Source organism: Strigops habroptila, chromosome 8 (assembly GCF_004027225.2).
Source record: "Strigops habroptila isolate Jane chromosome 8, bStrHab1.2.pri, whole genome shotgun sequence".
Lineage (NCBI taxonomy): Eukaryota > Metazoa > Chordata > Aves > Psittaciformes > Psittacidae > Strigops > Strigops habroptila.
The window spans coordinates 17,742,543-17,765,267 of NC_044284.2; the positions used below are offsets into that span (position 1 = coordinate 17,742,543).

At 41.0% G+C, this 22,725-nt stretch overlaps 1 protein-coding gene across 5 annotated transcripts in view; it reads right to left on the minus strand.

Moving 5' to 3' along the window:
* PAX3 (paired box 3) overlaps positions 1–22,725 on the minus strand; it is a 79,325-nt gene that overhangs the window by 12,713 nt on the left and 43,887 nt on the right. For 3 of the 5 annotated variants that reach the window (XM_030494580.1, XM_030494584.1, XM_030494582.1), the window contains 2 exons: positions 12,269–12,474; positions 1,095–1,260 (listed from right to left, as the gene is read on the minus strand). In XM_030494580.1, the coding sequence (XP_030350440.1) occupies positions 1,095–1,260; positions 12,269–12,474 (372 nt within the window). The remainder of the gene's footprint in view (positions 1–1,094; positions 1,261–12,268; positions 12,475–22,725) is intronic. The other 2 variants (XM_030494581.1, XM_030494583.1) reach the window with 1 other exon arrangement.

The following is a 22,725-nucleotide window of genomic DNA, read 5'->3' on the forward strand; positions in this document are numbered from 1 at the left end:
AAGTTCATTATGTGAAGCTCAACTTGACAGAAATGCGTCAGAACCTGCATCTAAGCACTAGATAAGTAGAAAGTTAAATCTTTAATATTGCTCGATATTTAACTGGCCAGTAAGATTACACAAAAATCCTTAATTAGACTGTAAAATCGTAACAAGACACATGCAGGTTTCACACAATCCTTAATGGGCATGTATTATTAAGAATTGATACAGCAATATTTATATAGATAGATATGTATTTTTAAAAAAAAAAAAAAAGGAAAAGCTTTATTTGCTTAGAAAACTGGTAAAAGGCTTTTCTCGCCTGGTCACAGCACAGAAATTCTGCCATGGTTTGTAGTGAACCTAGTAGCGCATGGGAGAAGCCCTGGGCTTTGAAAAATTCCCTTAATAGAACATCCACCAACAGTTAGGATGCAAATCTCAAGCAGGGAGCAAGAAGAATACAGTAGTTTGTTTTATAAAATCTCAGTTACTAGGTTTTTCTTTAACAATGAAATCTAGCATAGCCTAGATTTGAAGCTCTGTTCCCTCCTCCCCCCACCAAAAAAACCAACACATCAAATTTCAGAGAATTTCTGATAACATTAAGACAAAACTTTCACCATACTGAGGCTTGCTACTATCTGATGTGAAATAAGATGGTCTAAATAGCTGGGTTTTTTTCACTATCATCAGATAAATATTCAGAGTACTTATGGAAGTTTCCAGTGCACCATTATTGAAAGTAAAAAAGAAGACAGAATCAACTTCTGCCTCCTTCCCCACCACACCAGGCACTCTCAGCAATGGGGGCCAATGCAATAGAAGGATAGGGAAGTGTGTACATTGCTTTACCAACACTGCACCTCTGCCGTGCAGGAGGTTATTATTTCTCTAGCTAACATCCTTCACATGTAACCAGCCTTTTCTTGCAGCAAAACAAACCCAAGTTCTTACATGCTTAAAATAAGTAGCCTTGCAAGGTCCCCACTGACTGAGACCCTAAATTAGTCAACATGCCTTTTTCTAATTAGAAAATATTTCTACAACAGACCAACACAGGAAACCTCCCAATAACACTATTTCAACCAAGTACTTGTTGGCTACTGTACCTTGCGGTATTGAGGTGGGTTGATAAGAGGGCTCAGAGAGCTGGTACGTCGGCAAAGTTGGCATGGCACTGGGTGGAAATCCTCCTGGGATCAGATGGTTGAAAGCCATCAGTTGGTTGGCTCCTGCCTGTTTCCTCCATCTAGCACGCCGGTTACTAAACCAGACCTACAAATGTTTTAATTAGGGACATTTGATTTTTGTACATTTAATAGGGGTGCATCAGAAATAATGGCATTATATTTCAAATGCATTCAGTGTCTGAGACAAGAGATACAGAGATGTGCACTGGGCTTGGGACTCCTAGACAAGAAAAGAGCCCTTGGCAGACACTTCCATGGTTCAGCAGGCAGGACACAGGAATTGGAAACCCTAGTTTCCTCTCAAATACACCCTCTCCTGAGAAACAAGCTGACTGATGCTTTCAAACTTGAGTGCTTTTAATAGCTATTAATCACTATCCTTATTGCGCCAGATTTAATAAGAAAGGGAAAACATCTCTCCATTTGGTGTAAGTGCCAGCCAAAGCTATTTGGTCTGGATTGTATTGTCTTTATATTTAATTTGCTGACGAGTTAGCTGCATTGCTTAATGCACTGTTGGAAGGTGCTTGTACTTATATATTGGGATACTACATTGCCCTAATGATCAACAGAACTTTAAGCTTTTAATTTGAAAAATACAAACCCAGTGTACAAAACACACAAATCCCTCCCAGCAAGTTTTCATGTACGTTCACATATGTACAAAACATCTCTTAATAATCTTGACATTAACAGTAGATCAGAATTTCAGTACTAGATTAGCATTTCAGTACCACTTTGAAATCTGTTCCCAGGACAGGGTACCAGACAGATGGAGTTTGGATTAGCGAGACATTTTAGCTATAAATCTGTTTTCCTTCACGTCATTCTCAGTTCATATTTTAAGTTTTCAAAGTCTTGGATGGCTCTTATTACCTCCATGAAAGGGAGAGGCAAGACTTCACAAATGCAGACACAATAAGAGTTGCAAAACATGCAAATTCATATTGATATTATAGAGATTACACATGCCATGAATCAGAACGGCAACCAGCCACAGCAGGGGTGCCTGGACCAGCGTGCATGCACACTGCCCTGACTGCAGGTTTAGGACAACTTTTAGATTATAACGCTCAAGTCCATGAAGTGGACCACCCCAGAAAAGAAAGAGATAACGGAGGTTACACACACTTGTAAATGAGGAGACAATTACTCGTAACTGTACACACAGAAGCAGTTGCAATGATCATCCATGAATATTATCAATTAGATAAAACCTTAACTGGGTATTTAGCATCTTACAAAGTACCTCTGCACAGCCTGTAAAGCCTGGCCTGAAAGCCAACTGAGGTGCGTTAGCTGATGAGCCACATGTAGACGTATAGGTAAAAGCTGGGTCTCAGATCTGTCACCCTTTCTGCAATCAGACCACGCTGGCGTATGAATCAGCCATCACAGACTGGATTTCTAGGTGTAACATCATTCACAAACCATGAGTAGCCCTTACATAAAAGTGCAAAAACATTTTGGACTACACTGTGGGCTTCTCCTCTGCTTGCTATTTCATAGGAGGAGTAGTGGGACTCAGTGTGCCATCTGGTTTCTGACATGGGCCATCTGTCACCGTGTAGTTTGATCTGGCTTCATCCTCTTTCCAGAATGAGATGCTCAGTTCACACAGCTGCCTCCTCTTTTGACCACAACTTCTACCCCTCAATTACATACTCCCACTCCAGTTTAGGATTTAGGACAGAGGGATAGATGGGGCCTCTGCCTACCCCAGAATCCCTCTCTTGGTGTTTTGCTGCACATACCTACCCTCCCTCTGCCTCCACATGAACCATTTTTGAAAGCAGCTAGCAGGGACAAGGCACCAGGGGAGAGATGGAGAGTTAAGGATAGGTCTAGATTCAGCAATATCTTTTTACTTTCTCATCCTACAGACATCTATATTTTTTTTCTTCTCTCACCTTACCTCTGCTTCCCTCACTGACATTTAAGTCTAAATTTCTTATTTACTCCTCACAAATTCCTTCCATCTGCCTATGTCTCCCAAAGCCCACCAGTCTTACACTCCTGCAGAAGACGACCCAAGAGAAGGAAAAAGGGGCAAAACACACTGAATAGGGAGGAAAAGGCTTTGCTAAATAGCCAAAGAGCATTTAAGAAGGATAATGGAGGTCAGAGAGGGAGCAGGGAACAGTAAAAGCATGTTGTAATTAGCCTACCCAGGTCGTTAACTATGGCTTTCTCCATGACACTCTCCCTTCTCCAGGTCAAGGAGGTTATCTGATGATCTACAAATGCTTTGAAAACATTAACTGAACTACACTACCTGAGTGGATTTCACTGAGGAAAATGAGGTAACTAGGTTTTCTTTCCTCTACAGATAAGCATTTGCTATATCTTTATTAAACGCCCTAGATCTTTATTAAAATTGGTCAGATCCCAAACTTTAATTCAGTAGCAAGTGATTTGCGTTAATGTTGAGATTTATGCTTTTATTTACAGACAGGTTTCTGGCTCATTTTATAGATTCTCATTTTTCCAGAACCACAGGTATGTTTTACATCCCTGAAACGGACACACTCAATGGTATCAAAAAGTCTACAGCAGCCCTTCAATGAACATACTTGCACAGAGCTCTGTTGCCACCTGGAGCCCCATTAAATTAAGTGGGACTCTGCAGGGGTGCAGGAACCTGCCCAGGCTGAGCAGAAACAACACTATTAGCCCCTCAGTCCCACGTAACTGGGATGTGCTAAATGGGTACTCTTTGACTGTCAGCCTTGTCACATTATGCTGGCACAGCCATGGTTTCAGGCTCATCCATCAGCTCCAGCCACTTCTGCTCCACTGCTGCCCCATCAATGCAGCACATACCTTCTGCCACCTGCTCTGGCTTTTTATTTTCCCTGGGTGACAGGAAGGCAGATGGCACCTGACTGGCACCAGAGTTAGTCCAAAATTAACTCACCAAAACCCCTTGAACAAATTCATACCTGCAGAGCAAGGCTTATTGCCACTAATACCGCACACACTTGTCACTACGGAACAGCAGAGGCACGTTAATAAAGCAAAAAAGTAAGAAGAAAAAAGAAAACACACCACACACCTTTACAGTGAGCACCAGGGGCCCGACCCGCACACACATTTGTTCCTCTCTGATTTTAATGGGATTTGGACCAGCCTTGATAAAAATAATTTATCTTTAAAAGGACCATAAGCATGGCCCCGACTCTTACCATCACTATTTTTTATAAATGAACACAGTGAAGCTCTGAATCTGTGGTTCTGGATGTTTTAACACAATCGGTTTTACTGTTGTTATTATTTACTATCATGGCTTCTCCCTTTTCACATGGCTGGAGATTTGTTTTGCCACTGTGTTTAACCCCCATTTTATACCAAGTAACTGCAGAGTTCAGCTGTTGTACATGACAGAACGCAAAGCAGAAATAATGCAACAGTAAGACAGGAGCTAAAAATACAAACAAAATAAAATGGGAGAGTTAAATCATTGAAAATAGGTTTCGAAAAGTCAAGAAAAGATAACTAAAAAGAGTAACTAGAAAAAATAACTCTAAAAATTTTATTTACACTTTATATAATGTTTATTAAAATTAGTCAGATCCCAAACTTAATTCAGCAGCAGTTATATGCTTTCTGAGTTAACTGAGATCATTTATTTTATTGTTACTTTCTAGTCATAGTATTTCACTTAGACTACATTCGGCTGCCTGGACTTATTCTCAAGAGTTCAGGAAATCCTTTTATTTTTTTTGATCAGCATATATCCTGAAGAATCCATGCGCACTTTTACCACTGATTAAAGAAATCCTGAAAAATTTTGCCAATATCAAGCCAAGATTTAAAAATAAAACTGGTCACCACAAGCCAATGTGTCTGCTTAGAAACATATTGTAAACACCTGAGGAAGTATTTTATTCTATTTGTACATTTCCAGCATGATGTAAACACCATGACCTCTTATGTGCAGCAAATTTCAGTTTCCACCAGCATGACAAAATCCTCATCTTCTGAGCAGCCTTTTCAAATCTAGCAGGTTCCCACAGGATGGACGGTTCTGTTCTCCTACACCTCCCTTCTGAGAAGGATGTAGAGATGCTCAGAATATAATATAGCCCCTGGTAGAGACCACAGGTGTCATACTGTGAGAAAATGCCACCCTGCAGCAGGTGTGACAGAAACCAACTCTAAATTATCTGTGCCTACTTAATCTGACAAACTAATGTATCTTATGCATTGCCTACACCAGCAATAGCATGGATCTCAGTGGAAGGCAGACCAACCCTAGCTAGTACTTCACCACTACCACACAGAATTCCCTTATGGAAACAAAAGCAGTGGATAAGCAAGCTATTGCATTTTGGAGACTCAAAATATAGCATTCTTACACAAACAGTACTGTGTCTGAAGGAATGTGATCCACTTGCATTGGTGTAATGTGAAGGAGCTCTAAATTAGTCCAGCATTGTGCTTGGTGCTGTGCAAATGCAGACACAGGCAATGTGGTTTGTCTGAAAGGCCCAAGCATCCAAAAGTGATGTCTGCAGCAGAAGCCAAATCACACTGATTTTAGTGAGGCTCTGGCTCCCTAGTTTCTATGTCACTTTCAAAGGAGGAACACAAATTGCCCAAATGGTAACAATATTGAACCCTAGTGTCTGGCCAAAATTTACATCTCAAAAACAGATCTGAAGAGAATGAAATTAAGAGTACTTACTTTAAGGGGAATAAATATTGGAGATTCTAGTTTTTCAAGGATCTAGAACTGGACTGACCAAAAAAAGAAATCAGTCCACAAAAGAATATAAAAAAAAGTATTTTGCACCAATGTAGAATGGATGAGGTAAACTAATAGGTTTCTCTCATCTATACCTTCTCATATTTAGATTCTGCCTCTTATTATAATTTTTATTTTAAGTAGTTTGCAAGTGATCATGCCAAAATCTTATTTTGTTCATCTCAAAAGGATATTCTTTAAAAGATGAATTTATACACTTGGGATCACATTAGTGTAATTAGCCTTGACATTTCAACAGTCTGATCATAAACACAGAGTGCTCTATGTGCTTTTAAGGCAAAAAGATCTCTGATCCAACAGAGCAAAACATTTGAGATGTGAATTTTGCAGAAAACCCGTGGATATTTTGTTATACACAGTCCCAACCATTGCAAGCATCAATGCCAAAAGCACACAAAGTCAAAAGACTGATGTATTGTTAACGGCACTTCTAATTTTAGACAGAGGGGTTTTTTTGTTTTTTTCCTCTTTTGCCTTATGATATTTTTCACAGTAACTGTCTAACCCACCCACCATATTCTCTACCTCGCTTCTCCCAACATTCACATGTTCAAAATGAAGTCTAACCATCCTGCAAGCAGGAGTCCTTGGTGGGTGTACCATCAGGGAATGAATTTGGGGTGGCCAGAATAGCAGTGGGGATGCCCTACAAAGAGGGGAGACTGAAGAAGGGAAACTGATAATGAAGCTGTGCTGCACCATCCATGACAGAGCTGACTCTGCTACGTCTGTGAAACACTGCAGGATGACTTCTAAAGACACCTGCAGCATCCGATCCTGCAGTCCCTGCTGATGCTGGAGCTACATTTACTTCGGCAGCCTTCAAGCAGTCTGTGCAGGCACTTTCACCCTTTCAGCAGGCCAACACCTGACACCAGCCTGTGTGCCTGCCTAACCCGATGGGGAAAACGCAGAACAACAGGGGGAAAAAAGTTAAAAAAGATTTTTTCATCCCTTTTCTCTTTTTGCAGTAGGGTGAATTTCCACCCTGGCTCACCATGGTATCAAATGAGCTCCAGGGAGGGCACTGCCAGGGACTAGCCATAGGAAAAAGAAAGAGTAGAAACAGAATTGCTTTTCAGCAAACACTGTTGTTAAATCAGCTTCATTGCAACATCTGCACACCTCCAGCCTCACAGGAATAAGGTCTCCTGTATACACACAGGGGCACACCGTGGGTAAGCCTGCTTCCGCACAGCATCCCAAAGCGGTGCTGCTAACCTGCCATGGCCACCAGTGCAGGTTCTCTGCCTGGGGTCTGCCGGGAGCTGTTGTTTATGGTGATGGGAAGTCATGCTGGTTGGGATACAAGAAGTTATCAATATGACAGAAACCAGAGTTCTTTTAAAACAAAAGGAGAAAACAAACCATCGAAAAACCCCACAAAACCACACACACACAAAAAATAACCCACCACAAAAGAAACCCCACAACACCACCACACCACACACAAAATTGAAAAAGACCCCAAAACCAGTAGGGAACAAGGACTTCCAACCACCTCCCAGTGTGATCCGACACATTCAACTGTCATAGGTTTCTTGGAAAAGACTCTGACTCAGTCCCACACAAATACTTCTAAAACACTGCAGCTGAACAGTTCTGCAAAATATTGAGTAATAAGCAAATTGAACTGTGTATTTATAAATTAAAGCACCACTAATTTGAGCCCTTAGGCAGCAGAGACCAGAAAAAGTGAATCAAAATCAAATCCCTTCTTTTCCTTTATATTTAAAAATGTCTTCTTGGGCCTGCATATGCTTGTAGTTGACTAATTTACCCATAAGAATTTCTCCTTTTCCTCAGGGGGAAAAAGAATATCTGCAATTACAGGGTTATCTACTACAAGAATGCACACAGCATTTTCTTTCTTTATCCTATACTTGATGCAAGAGGGACAGCCTCAAGAAAAGGCACTAGAAATTCTCCATAAACCACATCAGGAATAACTGTAAAGATCTGCTGAAAGGTCTTTAATGTTCCTGAATCCATCCTACATTCCTTTATCCCGTCTTCTCATTGCACTGAATTGTTCAGCACACAGACTCAAACCATTTCAGAGGAGCTGAGGGCAAGTTAAGACTTTTTTTTAGTACAGGTCCTCCCTTCCCCATGATTTCCCAGTGAATGCTTTTCACTGTTTGCTGCTGAGAAGAGACTGTTAAAGCTGAGAAACTGGACTTCAGATCTTTCAAACCTTACTACTAGCTTAAGAGTCATAATTTCTTCTCTTAGTTTTCCTCCCACTACTTATTCTCCCAACCATCTCTTCCCTCCCTGAACCACAGTGAAACAAAGGAAACAATATGTAAGCACAGCACTTAAAAAAAAAATATTTTTATAATTTTTCTTCTGGCTACTCAAGACTTTTGAGCTCTTGGGACTTCTTTTATTTGCTGAGGTTGTAATAAGCTTTTTACAAAAGCTTACTAGCTGATTACAAGTCTGACATGGGAACATTCAACCTCGTCCTAGTAGCCTGGAGAGATCTGCTTGAATTTTCAGACATGCTCTTTTGTTAAACAATATTTTTCTTTTTGGAAGTTTTCAAGCAAACCAATTTAAACCTGGGATTTGGCCGAGAACCACCTTTTCAGGACGGGACATACTCACATTTCTAAATTCTTCCTGACTTCCCTTGCTTTTTCACCATTATTCATGGACTGAAACAGGCCAAACAAATATCTCCTGTTGTCTTTTGGGGTTAAATAGGAAGGCCATGTGTCAGCTGCTTCCAATGCAGGACCTCCTGCCCTGCACAATCCCATACACCTGGGGGTGCATCCTCAATGTGGTCCAACACACAAGCCTCACACATCACATTTCTGATAATTTGGGATGCCTACCTTCAACACACAGCCCAAGAAGGTTTGTCTGACTGGCCAGCCCTCATCAGCCAAGGCAGGCTTTTGGCCCTCCTCCTGCTACAGGACAAACCTGCACCTTATTTAAAAACCCTTCGCTGAAAGATTGAAGTAAACACCTCCCATCGTCAATCTGAAACAGGCTCCAAGCTGCTGCCAAAGTTCACCCAGTTCATCCAGGTCTAAAAATAAGCCTGATGTGAGAATCAAGAGGTGGTCAGAAAAGATGCTACCCACTTCATTCCTAATGCACTATTTGTTACAGAAACCACAACTGCACTGCTCTGAAGCTCAGAAAGAGCCTTTGATCTTTATCTACACTAGGGAAAATTTCACTTTTAGACTTCGCCTTCAGATTGAGTTGGTAAAAATAGACTACAGACCTTAAGGGCCTGCACTGCAACTCAGTAATGGCTTTAATGAGGTTTTAAACTGGACCAGTAAAGCACTGCATGGTTGTGATTTTTACTCTCAGCATGTGAATCTTTAACCTCACATTCCCGGGGGGATGCTGGGAGGGGGGAAGTGGGGGTGGGTGGGTGGGAGTGTTTTTATTTGTTTAATGGTCATCCTTTGAGACTCTGCTTATGTTTCTGAATTGTATCTGATGAATGCACAAGACCAAAGATCTTTCCCCTTCCTGCTGCCTCTAACGTGCAGTGAAGAGCCGGATGCCATTGGAAGAGGCAGCAGAAGAGATTGTCCCAGCTCTACACCACATCTAGGCTCAAACATGGAGGCGAAAGATTCAATTAAGTACACAAATAACATTCACAGTGTAAAGTCTGTTTTCAGTTGTTTGTGGCTTTCAAAAAATTCCCCTTAGGGGCTGAAATGCTCTAAGCTTGATCTCAGCCCAGAAGCGACTTCTTTTCCCTACTCCAACAAACGAGCTTAGAAACATGTATTTGGTTACCCTTCAACAGTGGGAAAGTGAGAAAATAGATGGTTCGGCAGTTTAAGACTCTTCCTTTCACGGGTGTTCAGAGAGCACCTCAGGGAATAGAAGGAAAGGGGAAGCATGGGGGTGGCAGGGTAGAAAAAACAAAACATGAGATGCAAGCACTACAAGAAGGGACTGAAGGAATAGCAAGTTGGTCTAGTTGTAATCAATTAAATAACTTCCTAGACAGTGTGAAACAACTCTACAAAATTGGACCTTACAGCTCCAGAGAAAAAATAAATTTTCCAGGCTCAGCTGGTCTCAGGCTGCAAAAAGCCACCTCTTTTAGATGATGCTTGATTGGGAAGCAGTCAAAGAGATCTTTGTGTATGTATCTATATAAAATTTGGTATCTCTGATCTCTGTCATACTGTTACCAAAAAAGAAGTGTGACTAAGAAAGCTTGAATGTTGCATCAGTATGGCTATCCAGCCCTCTCAGCCTCAAGTCTCTTGGGGTTATTTTCTTTTCACAGGTTGTCTTTTATTTCATGCCCATCATAGGTGGCTATTTTAAGGAGCTATAGAGAGGTGCTGAATGCTGATAAGGCAAATCCTGTATCCCTTAATCCACTGCTAAATCATTCTGCCAGTCTTCAAGGGTACCAGACAGATGGAGTGCACTAGGAAACTGCCCACAGGCTGGTTACTTGAACCCCAGCTCATCTTTAATCCAGAAATGTTTTGTTCTGGTATTTTAATCATTGATTGACTGGGAACTTTCTTCCATGCTGGGTTAGGTAAAATATCCATGTCAGAGTTACTGGGGAATTTGTGAGGCTGTATATCATAGGAGTGGTGTGAGACAGGATGTGTCTCAAGGGAACCAAGGAAGCCATAAGGAATGTAAAAAGTCACAGGGTTAAAGCCACATTAAGACAGCTGTTATGTTAATGAGAGTTCTGCTTTTCTTCTAGCTGTGGGTCATTGAATTAGAAAAACACGAACAAGGTCTTTTTCATTTTATCGTATTTTGGCACTGAAGCTAACATAACCCAAAACATCATATACTAGATCCCATTCGTCTTGCTAACAGAACTTGTGTAGGAAGCTATCTTTATTATATTTGTGTGTGGATGATTCCTAGGGTTTGATTTGGTCTTACCTGACACAAGTCTATAGATGAAGCTGTTTTGCAAGCATGTCACTTAGTAAACATGTTAAGAAAAGAGTCATGCACCACTGAGTTTGCCTTCTAGACAAATTCATCTACACATCTGATTTTGTCACAGTCAGAACAAACACTTACAAGAAATGTGGTGTGAAGTCTTCCAAAAAAAAAAAAAAAAAAAAAGTTTAGCAGGTAAAACTGAAAAAGTCTGGACCTTTCAAGACAGATACTCAATAATACAGCCGTGCTGCAATAGGTGTGCTTGTCTCAAAAAGTCAGAGGCATGTTTTCTATTGCTATTTTGGTTTGCAGAGTCTGGCTCAGGCTGAGCTTCAAAGATCAAAACATAAAAATAGAGTTTCACCAAAGCAACCAAATTCACCTGTACCCTTGCTTAGATCACAAGTTACCATTCACTTCTCTTCCTTGGTTAGATCACAGGCTACAATATTTTGCTTGTCACTCAATCACACATTTGCTTATGAACACTTGCAACTCAGACAGATTTAAACAGGCATGCTTTTCTAAATTACTCTTAGAGATCAAGTAGTGGAAGAACAGCAGAGGATTCCACCTGAAGTATTAAACATTTCACAGGACATGCTACTTTGCCATGAAACAGATAAGTCCAAGCCTGAACCTGAACTCTAGGGCACAGTTTATTCCAGAATTATTTGACTATTTGTCTGGTTTTGTGCATCTGAAAATCCAGGTTCACGCTTCTTTTTGATTTAAATCAACTCCATGGTTTACTCCTTCAGCGCATTAGCTTGTTTTAGACAATGTGGTTCTACACAAAGTTGTGAAGACCTAACAGTTATTTGAGGGTTTATTTTCTTTCAAATTAAACTGACAGTGAGATTAAAACAGATATTACAAGGTTTAAATTAAGTCAACTTCAAAAGCTAACTTAAAAGTAAACTGTAGATACAGCACCAGTAACCTTGCTCACTCGCATGGCTCTACAGACACATTGTCCTTTTTAATATGTTTTTCTCTCTTCTGTTAATGCCTGAAAGACCCAAACAACAACAGATGAAATCAGTTAAGTACCTATAGACTGGCACAACAGCTGACCTGATTACGTGCAGAGTGCTGTCAAAAGCATAAAACAAACAAACTGGGATAATAGACCTTCTTCTCCAAAGGCTCAGTATTGTATTCATGGTAGGTATGGAACAATTACTGGGAAAAACATACATGGTTTTTTTTCAAAGCAGTTGTCTTAAACAGTTGGAAACCCAATGTCCATTGGACCCAATGTCCTCAGCAAAGCCCCCTGAGGTTGTAAACAATGTAGCTTCGCATTTTCATTCTATCCCAGAGTAGGATCACTTCAGAATATAAAAGGAATGACATGCTAACAGAAAAAGAAATTCCCTTTTTTAGGCAGCTTTTGAATACATACCTGGACACGAGCCTCTGTGAGTTTGGCTCTTTGAGCAAGTTCTTCCCTAGTATAAATATCAGGGTAGTGTGTCCTCTCAAAAGCTCTTTCCAGCTCTTCCAGTTGCTCTGCCGTGAAGGTTGTTCTGCTGCGACGCTGCTTTCTTTTTAAAGGTAAATCTGGTTCAGAATCAATGTCAGAGCCTTCATCAGACTGGGGTGCTGATGCTCAAAAAAGAAAAAAATGAGGCAAAAATTAGCTTTAGTTGAGTGGAAAACAAAAAGCAAAATATTGGATCAATCGAAGACATGGAAAAGCTGCTTTGTCCCCATGAACTGAGTTGGCAAACTTAAAAAAATAAAAGAAAACAAATCAGAGTTAAATGTGCTCAAACAAACAAAGAATTGTCAAAAGTTCAGCTATGACTTTAGCACCTTTTCCTGGGCCAAGAATACTGATGGATCTCCAGAAATCTTTTTGAGTAAATGAATTACTCAATTTCTTTGTTTTAAATCCTCCAGCAGTTTGCAAGTATTTTAAAAACCTGAGAACTGCTTAGTACAAAGCAATACGTTCTTGTTCCATTCCCTGAACTAGCAAACAGATACAAATATTTGTCACACCAGCGTGCATGTTGTAACTTAAACATCCCGACTTTATAGATACAAGTCCATGAGACCTTCCCTAGAGATCCATAACTAAGGTCTTATTGCTGAAATGATTATGAAAGTGATTGCAAATGTATGGGGAACACTACTGGAGAAATTCATTGATACACAATCAAATATTTATTTTGTATCGTGTATTATTTGTCCTACACTCTGAGCAGTATTATAGATATTTGCTAGTATATCTCAGCACATTAAAACATCCCTGCTTGTTTACAAGTTACTCACGTGTCTTAGGACTGCCTAACATCACCTTAGGACAGGTCAGACAAGTATTAATATTAAAAAAAGAAAATTTGAGATGCAAGTTACACAGAGAACTCCTGTAAGAATATCTTAGAGCAATAGTTTGACTTGATTCTTCCAGTTACTAAAGCGAGGAGATTCCAGCATATGACCAGAGCTGAAATACATGGTTTCTTCACCTAAGGTTTCAGCACAGAGCACAGCTACACACAGATGTGCTGATGCTCAGCATCCAGCCAACAGTCGAGGATGTGACTGCAAAACAGCCAAGGCTATGCCGGACCAAGGGCCACTCACACCACATCCCAGATCGGTACTTAAGGAAAGTCAGCAAGAAACAGACCACGTACAGCATGTCCATGACCCAAGGAAGGGACTACGAACTCTTGCGATCACCAGTTTAAAGGGAAATCAGAAACGAAACTCTTTCTGGGTTTCATGGACCTAGAGAGAGTGAGCTCACATACACACAGACAGGTATGGCATCATTGCTTATTTCCTCTGGCACTCAAGCGAATTCCAGCTACAGCCCAGTCGCAGCTGAACCCATAGCCATAGCTCTGAAGGAAGCAAAGCCCCTATCAGCACCCAACCACATTCTCTTTCTTCAAAAACCATAATGAACCAAAAAAGTAGACTTCCAAAGCCAGCCTTCACTTGCATCAGCTGTTGTCCCAGGTGACAAGCATTCCTTCTTGTCTGAGTCTTCAAGGGAAACCACCTAAAGAGGGCAGACACTCCCCAGCGATGCTGAAACTGCTTGTTCAGCAAGCATTGCCTCTACTACTTCAATAATGCCAAATAAATTATTGATATAGACATTGATTTAAAATAATCTTAACATGATTTATTTGGCAGTAACTGAGAACACAAAGCCAAGAAGAAATCACTGTTTCTCAAGCTCCAGCTAAAGTTCCCCACCATGTTCATTTCTAGCTTACATTTCCAATTTTACTCAAGCTGTTTGAATTAATAAATACACCTAATCTGTTTACATCGTATTACAGCATGAGAAGGACAAAATGCTTTTTCAGGCAATACAGATGAAGAGTTTATGAATTTCTGTCTACCAAAAAAAAAAACAACCCAAAACCAAAAAACAAAAAACAATTACGCTAGACCAAAGACTTTTATGTGAAAGCTGTCTTCGTTGACCAGACACCACCAATATCTTGAACCCAACATACACAGAACATCAGGAGAACCTCCCATAAATCTCAGCATTGATGTAGTGTGAAAACAACTGACTCCCAGAGTCTTTAATCTGCATGGAAGTTTTGCCCCAAGTAAAACTCTGGTTCCTGAGAACATCGTCCTCAAAAACAAAAGGGAATCAACACAAACATCCTATCCCAAACAGTTCATTCCTTACTAAACAGATAATCTGGGGTATCCCAAAGCGAACATAACATATTGTCTGAATTAATGACAAATCCCAAAACTTCTCAGTTGGGGTCCCAAGCGACACCTGCCTTCCTCAGCAACTGCCAAGTTACAGTCCTCCAGGATAGCTTCATGATGCTGGTTCAATAATAAAAGCAGGATATTTAAAACCTAGTTTCCTCATGTTAGCCTTAGATACAAATCATGAACATTAAACAGAACAGCTGTGGTGACAAGCTAGTCCAGTGGAAGAGAGCACACCAGCCACGCTAACAGCGTCATATTGGCTAGCCCCGCACTTTGACCATACCTGACTTGTGGTAAGATCTGCAACAGAGCTCAGGAAGGTCCCTTTTGGAGACAATTTCTGTGACAAAAGTTGCCTTTGATTGTGTAGAATGAGGGTTGTTTTTTTGTTTTTTAAATCAAATAGTCAAATCCCCAGATGTCAGGAACTCTTTCAATACTCTCTTTCAGGCTCTACATGTACATATGGAACTTCTTCAAACATCTACAGTTATGCCTATAAAAAGTCAGCTTAAACTGTCTGATTCAGAGTGGATATTTATCGCTAAGTGTCTGAAGTGAATTCCCTCACTAGCTGGTGGAAAGTATCAGGAGACCTATAATGATCTTTCTAAAAATGTTTTATAAAGACTTAGCAAAATCTTGTGATATTTCCCCGCACCTTGCATTCATGCAGCAATGAGAATGTAGAGCTGAAACATTGACTTCTTTCCATTTTTCATTTTCGCTTTACATTTCGTTTAGCAGTATACGAAAGGCACAAAGGTAAACCAGTCAGCAAAAGCTGAAGCATCTGAGAGTCCACTACGATACATCTAATCAAGTGCAAACATTTAGAGAGAAAGTAACAAAATTAAAGTACGGAGAAAATGTATATCAAATTAAATGGCTTTCATATCTATCTGATTCTAACGGTGTTACCCTTCACCAGGCCTGGCTGCTATGTGCAGCTTTATTGAAAACACTGAGTTCCTTTGTCTTGTCTGATCTGTGATATTAATATCAGACAAATGTAATCTTAAATTATAGCTATGTCTGTACTACAAACGACACTTTTTATTTCTTACGGTCATCTTAAATAGTATTAGTTTCAAGGAAGTTTTTATTCTTATTTTTTCCCTATTAAAATACCGTTATTAGACATTTGTATAGGTGAGAAGCCAATCAGAGCACTGGCTAAGCCCATTAATTTGACTTACCTCAGCCTCTAAAAAAGCGGTGTACATTTTATATATGCTCAATAGCCATAGCGCATTGCCCTTTGCTAAGCAGTATCTCACTAACAGATCCACTGACTTTTATGATACAAAAAGATACTATTCAGCACAAGTAAAGGTGGTCAGATTTTAGATAGGTTATTTCTATATCACCTCCACAGACACACAATATGCATATTGCTAACCTTTACAGTTGCCCTAATGATCTTAGTACTTCAACCCCTCAAGCTATAAATAGGAGAAAGGAGACTCACCAGTGCCCTTGGAGATTTACAGCCAGACCCCCCAGTACCCCCCGCCTTACTGCACAGCTCAAAATGGGAGAGGCAGCCAAAAGCACTACCAGTAGCTGAGCCATGAAGTTTAATTAAAGAAGGAATTACAGAAATAAAGAGCAATTATTTGTCTCTTAACCCCGTGGGACCTGAGGAAACATTGCATGCCGGTTATCATCACGACATGCAAAAAAAAAACTCTGCTCAGTGTTGCAGGCATTCGGTCACCTGGAGCTCTGCAATGATCCCTTTTCTAAATGCCATAAACAGACACGGTGGGGCAAGAGCCGAACAACAAAATAATGCGCAAGAGGTCAGTCTGTGGGTTGTTCTTCCTCTCAGCAAGACATTTCATTCGAATAATTAAATAACAAAAACATGACAACCATTTAAAACCCATACATTACCGCTGCAGCACAGCGCACCTGACAAACGCAGGCAGAGGTTATCTTTTTGCCACCTGCAAGGCACAACTTCTCTGGCAGTCCTTCAGTCACTGCAAAATGTTTAAGTAAGATTACGCAGCCTCTTCCTCCATGTGTAACAGCCTGGGGTCTGCCCTAGATAAATTGTCTGGCCACAGATCTCGCTAAAACAAGACTGAAAAAACAGCATACCAAAGGCCATGGAGGGTTCTGGTGGTAGTTTATTTGCTAGCTACCATTCCCGGATCTCCTCATTTCTTTATTTACACACAGTTAATTCCGCAGGCTCTCCCTCTTATGCCACATCTCTATTCCTTAAGGTCACGGCCAGGACATCCCCAGCTCTGGGGGAGTGCTGGGAGGCAGCGGGTACCGCGGGGCTGCTGCCGGATGCCTTTCACACCAAGGGAGAGGCGAGTGACCTGCCTCGTGTTTACTCGGGTGCAGGCGAGGAGGAGTGCAGCAGGGCTGCCACCCCCCGCACAAACCCACAGCAAATGACAAATGACACTTTCTCTTTGTGATCTTTGGGATTTTTGTTGACTTATTTGGAGGCTTTTGTTGGATCCTAAGAAATGGCCTGTGGCTGAGGTCTATTCGACCGATTTCCACGCTCCATCTGTGGTATCCATCAGCAGGGCCTTTGCCCGCATTCAGGGCTCTGACACCTGCCTGGCAGGATGCGGGAGGCACAAAGGAGGCTGCCGCGGACGCGAGGGGGGCGGCGGGGAGGGCAGCCAGGGTGAAGGGGATGCACAGCAGGGGTTAATCCGAGCCACCCCCTCTCCAAACCTCCGCACCTGGAGACATCCCTCCAGGACTGCCTCTCCCGGCCAGAGGTAAGGGGGCTCAAACGCAACCCTTCATCATATTGTGGATGAATTAGAGAGGAAAGGCAGGGAAGGAAAGAGGGAAAACCACCCCAGGATGTGGGCCGTCGGAGTCACCCCAGGCTCTCGCTAAATAAACCTCTGGCGCTGTCTTGCTGCGAGGGCTGGGAGCAGCAGTAGGTGGCCAGCAGCGCATTCCTCCCTGGATTCTTGTTTGTGTTGGGGTAGGCTTTCAGCAGCTGGCAATTTAACAGTCAACGGACTAGAAACATGTCAGGCATCCTTTCTTTCCTCAAAATATAGTCCACAGGAAAATAAACCTGCACCTTTTATTTCCTACTGACAGCCTCCCTCTTTTTTCCCCACTCTGAGCAGTCCTGTTTAGGAGCAGGCTCATGTTTGCATACAAAATGTAATGAAGACTCTGAAGCCAACCAACTACCTCATTTCCAACCCGTCGGTCCTTCATTTTGCTGTGTTTGCCTGGGGAAACATGACGCCAGGCTCGCCTCTCCTCCTCCTCCTCCCAAAACCTCACTGTCACAGCAAGGAGCCATTAAAAAGAAAATGCGCCCTGCCAGGTCTGCGCTAATCAAAACAGGACAAATAAACTCTGACACTCAACAACTCCCCGAGTGCCCACTGCCCTGGGTGGAGACTACAGATTAGTTATGAATATGGCAGGCAGTGGGGAATGAGCTCAGGGGGTCTGGAGTCACCCCTCAGTCACCTGTGAACTGTTTAAGATGCCACAACCAAACGCTGTTTATCCAAGATAAAACATGCTCCAAAGATTAGAAAGAGCATCCCTAAATTTTACGTTGTGGTGCTCCCACTAAAGCAATTTGGACTCAGAGCTGCAATTTTATCCAATTCACTGTTCTCTTTCTGTGCTTCACCATCAACAGGGGAAAAGGACAGAGAGGACACTACGGCACCCCCAGTTTCACCCTGTTAGGTCACAGCCCAAAATTTGTTAGCGGTTGGACTCCTCTTCTTTGACACAAAAAGCAAATTTCAAGAAACATAAAGAACAAAACAAGAAACCACAAAAGATTTCCCAGTGGGGTTAAGGTAAGACATGCCAATGTAGCTACACACTCCTATTTCCCTGTTAAAAGGGAAAATTTAGGATCAGCAAATATATAAGAAAATTCCCAATTTTCCTAGAAGGCAACAGAATACCTATGTTGAATACTCAGAAGTAGTAAAACTGCTTTTAATTCTTTCTACCATCATTTCGACTATGAAGTATCAAAAACTAAGAAAAGAAACCAAACGGCAAGCCTCTGTTCCAGACATGAATATTGCTCATCTAACAAGGATTAAGTCACACTTCAATTACCCCTTTGAAAACTGCTGCTATTTGCAAAGGGCATAGTTACAAAAACATTGTAAATGGCTTTTTTTTTTAAAACTCCACAGGCACTTCACAAAAGTCTGAAGTGAGAGAATGAGAGAAGTGGGGAGAAAATATGTTGCTGTTTAAGTAAACTGATTAATAAGAGTAATTAATCGGTTGCTGGAACTGGAAAAGAGAAACTCCGTCTCCTAAGCTGGAAAGTCAGCACAGAAAGGGAACAACCACAACAGTGATAAAAGTGATCTTGAGAGAAGCGGATGGTATTTTTATTTTGTTTGGGCTGATTCACATAGAGAAATGTGCTTTGTACGGCAAAGTGAAAAGGAAAACAGTAGCTGTAGCAAAAGGAAGTGGCCAACAGTGACTTTTATTTACAATTACCAAGAGACAGGCTATTATTGACCATATGTGCCACAATCACCCTCCTTATCATGGGTTGGCCATCATGTCCATTGGGAGCTGTTAATGAACTGGGTAATTGAGCTGCTGACATGTGTTACCAAAACAAAACAATAGGAAGAAGAGACAAATGAACATTTTATTTGCCAATCAGAGTAGGTTCCGCTTTTCAGAGAACTGTGCCTAAGTAAGTGGCTGAATACATAAAACAGTGCATTGAAGGCAAGCAGATGCATGCACAATAATGGTTAACTGACAGCCTATGGCCCATCTGTGCTTAACATTTTGTTAAAGAAATTACTTGACTTGCTAAAGAGACAAATCATACAGCTGCCCCAAGTGCTGCATTATAAGAGATAAATCATTAGCTAAACTGTTTCATGCTTAAAATGACAATGCATATTAACAGTTATGCAGGGACATTTTGTCAGCACAGCTTGATGCAGTTATAACTTACAAAAAATGTGACAGCTCATAGCTATTCAATGATTTCAACTTTAGAAAAGAATGACAGCACTGTGAAAACAATTTCACCGCACAAACAATAGACAATTCACAGGCTCTTCTTTTTAAAAATGTATTTAATTTTTTTTTGAATGATGAAATAATATGGAAAGAAAAAAAAAAAAAATGGCCAGTGTCTAACTGTTCTGCACCATTAATCTGCTAGCATGTACTTCATTCAAAACCACAGAGCATCAAAAAGGAACACATTCCATTTTAAATATCAAAGCCTGCATCACCAGCACTAAGAATAAATGGCTAATTCTCAACTGTGCATGAAAGGATAAAGAATTTCTAGAGTGAAAGGAAGGGAAGAGGAAACTGCAAATACAGCTACAAAAATCTCTTCTTATTCCCCCACCTCCTCTTCCAAGAAGAGATTTGTTTTGTTGATACAAGTAACATTGAAGTACTTAACAGCTTTGCATGTGGGCTTGATTCCACTCCCAAGTTCCACTGCTGTAAATTTGTACTAGGAATTATCAGCACTATTATTCTTTTACATTGAAAGCTAAACATAAAGGAAATGCAATTACCACTCAGATCCTATTGTATAGGTAGTACACACAAATGCGTGTGTGTATAGCCCAGGAAACCTGCCCAAGGGAGAGCAGAACAGACTCATCTCCTCCTGACTGTCACACAGACCAGGGCAAGCCAGACCCTCAGCCAGATTTACCTGAGCACCTGCTCTACATGGGATAAAACAAACACACACAAACGAACAACCCACACACAAAAATAATGTGATTTGGTAAAACTCACGTGGGTAAAAAATCTGTGGGAGCTTTCCCCATCATTTCAGAAGCTGGTGCCCACATAAGGGTTAACTCAGGTTTAATGACTAAATAAAAGTTAAATTGGTAGTTTTCCCCATGCAAATAAGACTGCCTTGCTGACTACATACAGTCTCTATTCAGTGGCCTTCAAGGATTACTCTGTTGTTATAAAAGCAAAGCTGGATCCAGGCAAGCTTCGGCCCTTGCTCAATCTCTCCATCATTCCTAGTAGATCCAGGGAAGGAGTTCAGCAAGAGGAAGCCAGCACTGTGATAACCCCAGGCATGACAAAGCACTCCAGCATGAACCCCTACAATCTCAGTCACTGGACTCCAAGTTACCCTGGACCTTCTCTCTGAATACAGCCTATTGACTCGGAGAGGAGGGCTTTCTGAAAAGCACAAAGAAGAATCATTAGCACGTCCCGTTGATTTTCACTGGGACCTCATGATTGCTGAACTCTAGGGGCTTTTCCAACCCTTCCCACAGGGAGCATCTGCAGCAATGCTGTGAACACGAGTACTGTCTTTAAGCATTTCATCATCTTCTCACTTAAAAAAACCCAAAACATACACAAACTAGGAGATTTCAAGGGAGAATTTACAGAGGACAAAAAAAAAAAAAATCCACAAAGACAAACACCCTGCCAAAAAGACCACCAAAACCAACTTTACCTCCTAAATTTAGAAAAACGCAAAGGAAACTAAATACTCAAATCCAAATGAGTTTTGGAGGTTGATGTTTTAGGCTATATTTTAATATAAAACTCAGGGAGACTTAAGAGGAAAGCTAATCTCTCTTGTACAAATCCCAGAACGTACTAAGAAAGGACTGGCGTCATGTCTTCAAGCCGGTATCAGCTGATGGAAGAGCTGATTGGTAACCAATTAAGACTGAAAACATTGAGTATCCTGGGAGATGGAACTTGTCAGCTGAGAAATTAAATAAAGCAAATGAAGGAGTCTCTGGGTAAATATAAAGACCGTATTTGCGAGTTGAAGCACTGCAAATAACTGAGCTGTCAGCAATCTTTCCTGGGGTAGGCAGTGTGGCTTCTTCAGAATTAAAAATAATCGATAAATTACATTTGTCTCAATCCTTTGCAATAACAGCATGCGAACAAAGCTCCTAAAAAGTTATACGAGATCATCAAACTTTCTGGGCATATCAAGAAAAAGCTTATATACATTTTTTATAACCAGCTCTGTATCACTTCACTGGGTTTTGACCAACTCATAGTGTTGCTAAAAGATGTTTGAAGACAAAAGAAACTCTACAAATGCCTAAGGTAGAAAATCGTGAGACCATTTTAATACACTTCCTATCTCTCTCAACTAGTTCTAGCACCCGAATTAATACCATCCTTGATTCAAAACAAACACTGACAGAACAAGCTGTTGTCGATAGCTTCATCTCAACATCAACATTACAGTCCTCAAAGTTTCTATGGGAAATCAAGGCTATCATCTCCTCTTAAACCCACAGCTGCAGCCAGACCACCCCTCAAGCCACTTTTACCCTTATAGAGCTAAACTGAGTTATATGACCATCTCTATCACTCTCAGGACATAGAATGGTGAAAATATTTCCAGATTTCTTTTTTTTTTTTTTTTTTAGTGGAATATTGTATTTTGTTATTGAATACTCCATTTCCTCTAGAAATCACTTAATTTTGCAGATTTCTAGGTTTTTTGTAAAAGGAAACTAGAAGTACAGACTTTTTTTTTCGCTCCAGACTTCAGTCAATAAAAACAAAAAATTACATTTTTCTTCAGATATTCTTCCTGTGATTAATTTTCCAGGGTACTACCTACTCCTGCCAAATGCTTCTTTTCCAGCCAAATCTGTTAGTAACTCAAGGTCACTCCCATCACAACTATATAAGAATTGGGGTGCTGACCTCAAAATCCATCATTTTCTGTCATGGGACCTGATCCTATTGTGTACTGGGCCCTCCAGTCCAACTGTTGAAAGACAGTCTTTGCCTTTATGGTTGTTCCAGTATTTGGGATGAAAGGACCCTACAATGGGATAGGCAGCAGGGTCCTCAGCATCTCCTTGTGTTACTTCCCAAGGGGTTTTTCATTCCCAGATCCTGCCTTGGGTACCAGCACAGGGGGTGCAAGACTCCTTCATGCATGAGACTTCCCGAAGCACACAATGCTGCTTCCTTCATGATAGTGCCAGTGATGCCATTACAGTAATTAACTTGAGTCCATCTGAGAGCCGGGCATTTGCAGATTCTCCTTGTTGCTTGTCCTGTAGAGTTTGTATACCAATGAACTCCTGGCATCATCCTTTAATTACCCTTTCCCAGTGACTGTCCCCTGAGAGCTTGCAGCACAGCACCTACATGTAACTC